This window comes from Salvia splendens, unplaced genomic scaffold (assembly GCF_004379255.2).
Source record: "Salvia splendens isolate huo1 unplaced genomic scaffold, SspV2 ctg1098, whole genome shotgun sequence".
Taxonomy (NCBI): Eukaryota; Viridiplantae; Streptophyta; class Magnoliopsida; order Lamiales; family Lamiaceae; genus Salvia; species Salvia splendens.
The window spans coordinates 3,836-6,742 of record NW_024598644.1 but is presented as its reverse complement, the minus strand read 5'-3'; the positions used below and the strand labels follow the sequence as shown (position 1 = coordinate 6,742).

General features: G+C 36.8%; 1 protein-coding gene across 2 annotated transcripts; it reads left to right on the top strand.

The window, feature by feature from the left end:
• Positions 1-231: 231 nt before the first annotated feature.
• On the top strand, positions 232-2,205 carry LOC121788606. 2 transcript variants are annotated; one of them, XM_042187252.1, is made up of 5 exons: positions 232-614; positions 1,020-1,360; positions 1,439-1,476; positions 1,561-1,833; positions 1,923-2,205. In XM_042187252.1, the coding sequence occupies exons 1-5, from the start codon at positions 289-291 to the stop codon at positions 1,968-1,970; spliced, it is 1,026 nt and encodes a 341-aa protein (XP_042043186.1). In that variant the 5' UTR covers positions 232-288; the 3' UTR covers positions 1,971-2,205. The 2 variants fall into 2 exon arrangements, with proteins under 2 accessions (XP_042043186.1, XP_042043185.1); XM_042187251.1 differs by having other exon boundaries at positions 1,436-1,476.
• The last annotated feature ends 702 nt before the right edge of the window (positions 2,206-2,907 follow it).

The window sequence follows — 2,907 nt, the reverse complement described above, 5'->3', positions numbered from 1 at the left end:
TACTACTATTTATGGTAAAAATGAAGAGTGACTCTTAATGGGGGACGACCCAAAATAGAAATTAGCGACTCTTATTCGGGACGGAGGGAGTAAAAATTAACTTCCTTGGCTAGGATTGCTCCAAATCCAATAAACCAATGTGTGTACGCCTCCATACAAAGGTGGGAACTTATTTGCCTTCCGTGTCTATTTAATAGAAACTCAACTTGACTTGGATAATATTCCAAAACAACAAGTTAACAACTACATACAAAAATCCCATATAAACCTCGCTGGAAAATCAAGAAAATGGAGGATCTCCGTCACGACTTCTTCACCGACATTTTCGGTGGTGCCCCGCGCCCACGTAGCATATTCTCCCACCAAATATCCGCCGACGCTAGCTTCTACGACGATGTCTTCTGGTCGACGGAGACGGCGCCGCCGCCGTCGCTGAGGCGGAGGGGACGGAATTTGCCCCTTTTGGATATTCCTTCGTTGCAGCATAAGCAAAAGAGTCGTTCCTTCATAGACATTTTTGGGCTGGATAAGAAGAAGAAGAAGAAGGAGGAGGAGGAGAAGAGGTCGTATTCCGAATCAGCCGGCGACGTTGCTATGTCAGCGGCGAAGCTCAGGTGCGTGCGTGCGAGTATAAAATAATGATTCTACAAATTAAATTAATCCTCTTATTTTATTGGATATAGCAAAATGTAGTCGAATCTTTTTAATAGTAAATACTGCTAGTATAACTATAATAAAATGTGCATTTTTAAGAACCAAAACATGGAATTAAGTGAGTTTTAATTATATTTTCGGAGATGTATGTTTAAACATCAAACTCATGCATGCATGATTGGATGCTCATCAATTCCAAAATTTTGATAATTCCAATCGAGAGCAAAGCTCATCGAAACTAAAATAAATAAGTTGATAACAATGTTGTGAATACCCTTTGTTTGGATTTATGATATGTTTAAAAAAATCGAGTGATCAATAAATGTAAATTATTAATAGTAATATTCATTTCCTACAATTTGTAGAGCAATGGACATAAAGACCAAGTGGACTTCCACGAGAAACGGAGATTCCGATCATAAAAAATGGGCACTATTTTCCGATTTGGATTGTGAAAACAAATTAGGGGGCTGCCCTCCTCGAATTGAGGAAAATGTTACTAACATTGAGCAGATAAAATTGAGAATGAAAGCAGAAATAATTGATGAAGAAATGGAAATTGATGAAGATGAGTTTGTGAGCTCATACGTTATAGAGCTTGATTGTTGCAGTAGAGAAACTGCAAGTGCTTATGTACCGAGTGACGTTGATGAAGCGATCGCGTGGGCCAAGCAAAAGCTTCACTCCCAAGAGAAACCCACACTTGGTTAGTTAACTAATAAACTGATTTTTCTTGTTTGAATTTTAAGTATTTTGAATCTGTACATGTTGTATTACTAAGCAGCCACAAGAGTGATGAATGATGAGTCAAGAGGGGTTGAGGTACATTATACTCCTTAATTAGTGAGTCTATTTGTTTTATGTTAATAAGGTGGGAGTAATTAATAATGTGTAAAATGATGATAGAAAGAGGATGATAGGAGCATTGTTGATGAAAAGATAAGGTTGTGGTTGAGCGGCAAGGAATCCGATATCCGGCTGCTATTGTCTTCCCTTCATCGGATCGTATGGCCTAACAGCGGGTGGATGGCGATACCTCTAACGAAACTAATGGAGAGCTCACAAGTGAAGAAAGCTTATCAAAAAGCAATTCTATGCCTACATCCAGACAAGCTTCAGCAAAGAGGAGCATCACTCTTACACAAGTACATTGCACACAAGGTCTTCGCCGCTCTTCAAGTGAGTACTTTTTTAAATTTTTATTCATGTCAACTTCTCACTAGCTTAGCTTATTAATAGAACTATTAATTATTTTGTGATTGTCTTAGGATGCTTGGACAACATTTAGCTCCCTGGATGTCTCCAAAATCTATTGAGAGCCAGATTTCGTGTTCATTCATCGATCGAGGTTTGGGAAATGTTTTGTAAGACATGGAAAGTGAGATCTGGAGTTGGAAACCTTCGAGCAATCAATAAATGTTTATCGATGTGACAATAAATGTTCGAGGGTTTGGATATGTAAGATTCGATTGTAGTAGTATTTGATAGTGTTAATCGATTGTAACATTCGTAGTTATTCCTAAATAAAATTTCTGGTCATTTTATTTTTCTTTTTTCAGGCCCCAACTGATACCCTCTGAGAACAGTGGGATTTTCAGCCCGGCCCAGCTTGAATCCATCGGATCATCTACGAAGTTGGGCCGGGCCTCCCATACCTAAAGTGAAAGCTAACATGTTCCAATATCTTATCAACCCACTAACATATCACCTGTACGATTTTCGTAAACTTGAATGATAGTAATTCCGTTTATTTCTACATTCTATATTTTTACATTCATGGTCAGAAAATTACAATATTTACCTAAAATTGTCAGTTTGATGAAAAGTTACATTTACATTTACATTTATATTTATATTTATACTACTGCTACAACTCTATTTTTGTTTTTGAATTTACAACATTTCAATTTTTTTTCAGTATATATAGTTCATGTGTGATGTTGTATTGTCAAACGATATCATGTCGTCCAATTTTACCCCTTAGAAGAACATTAATTAACCCTTGTAATTTTCCCGCTAAATATTGCAACGAAATACTTATATATATATATATAGGGATGTATTCATTTCCTTTTCCTATATTTCCTCCTTTTTCCTTCTTAATATCAGCCATTAGATTAGAGAAATGGACATTCAAGATCAACATTGGGTAATTAATCCCGTGTTGCATTATTTGTCCTATTTTGTGCATTATGAGGGTACAATAGTAATCTAATAATGGCTGGAAACCGCTACGAATAATGCACCGCATGG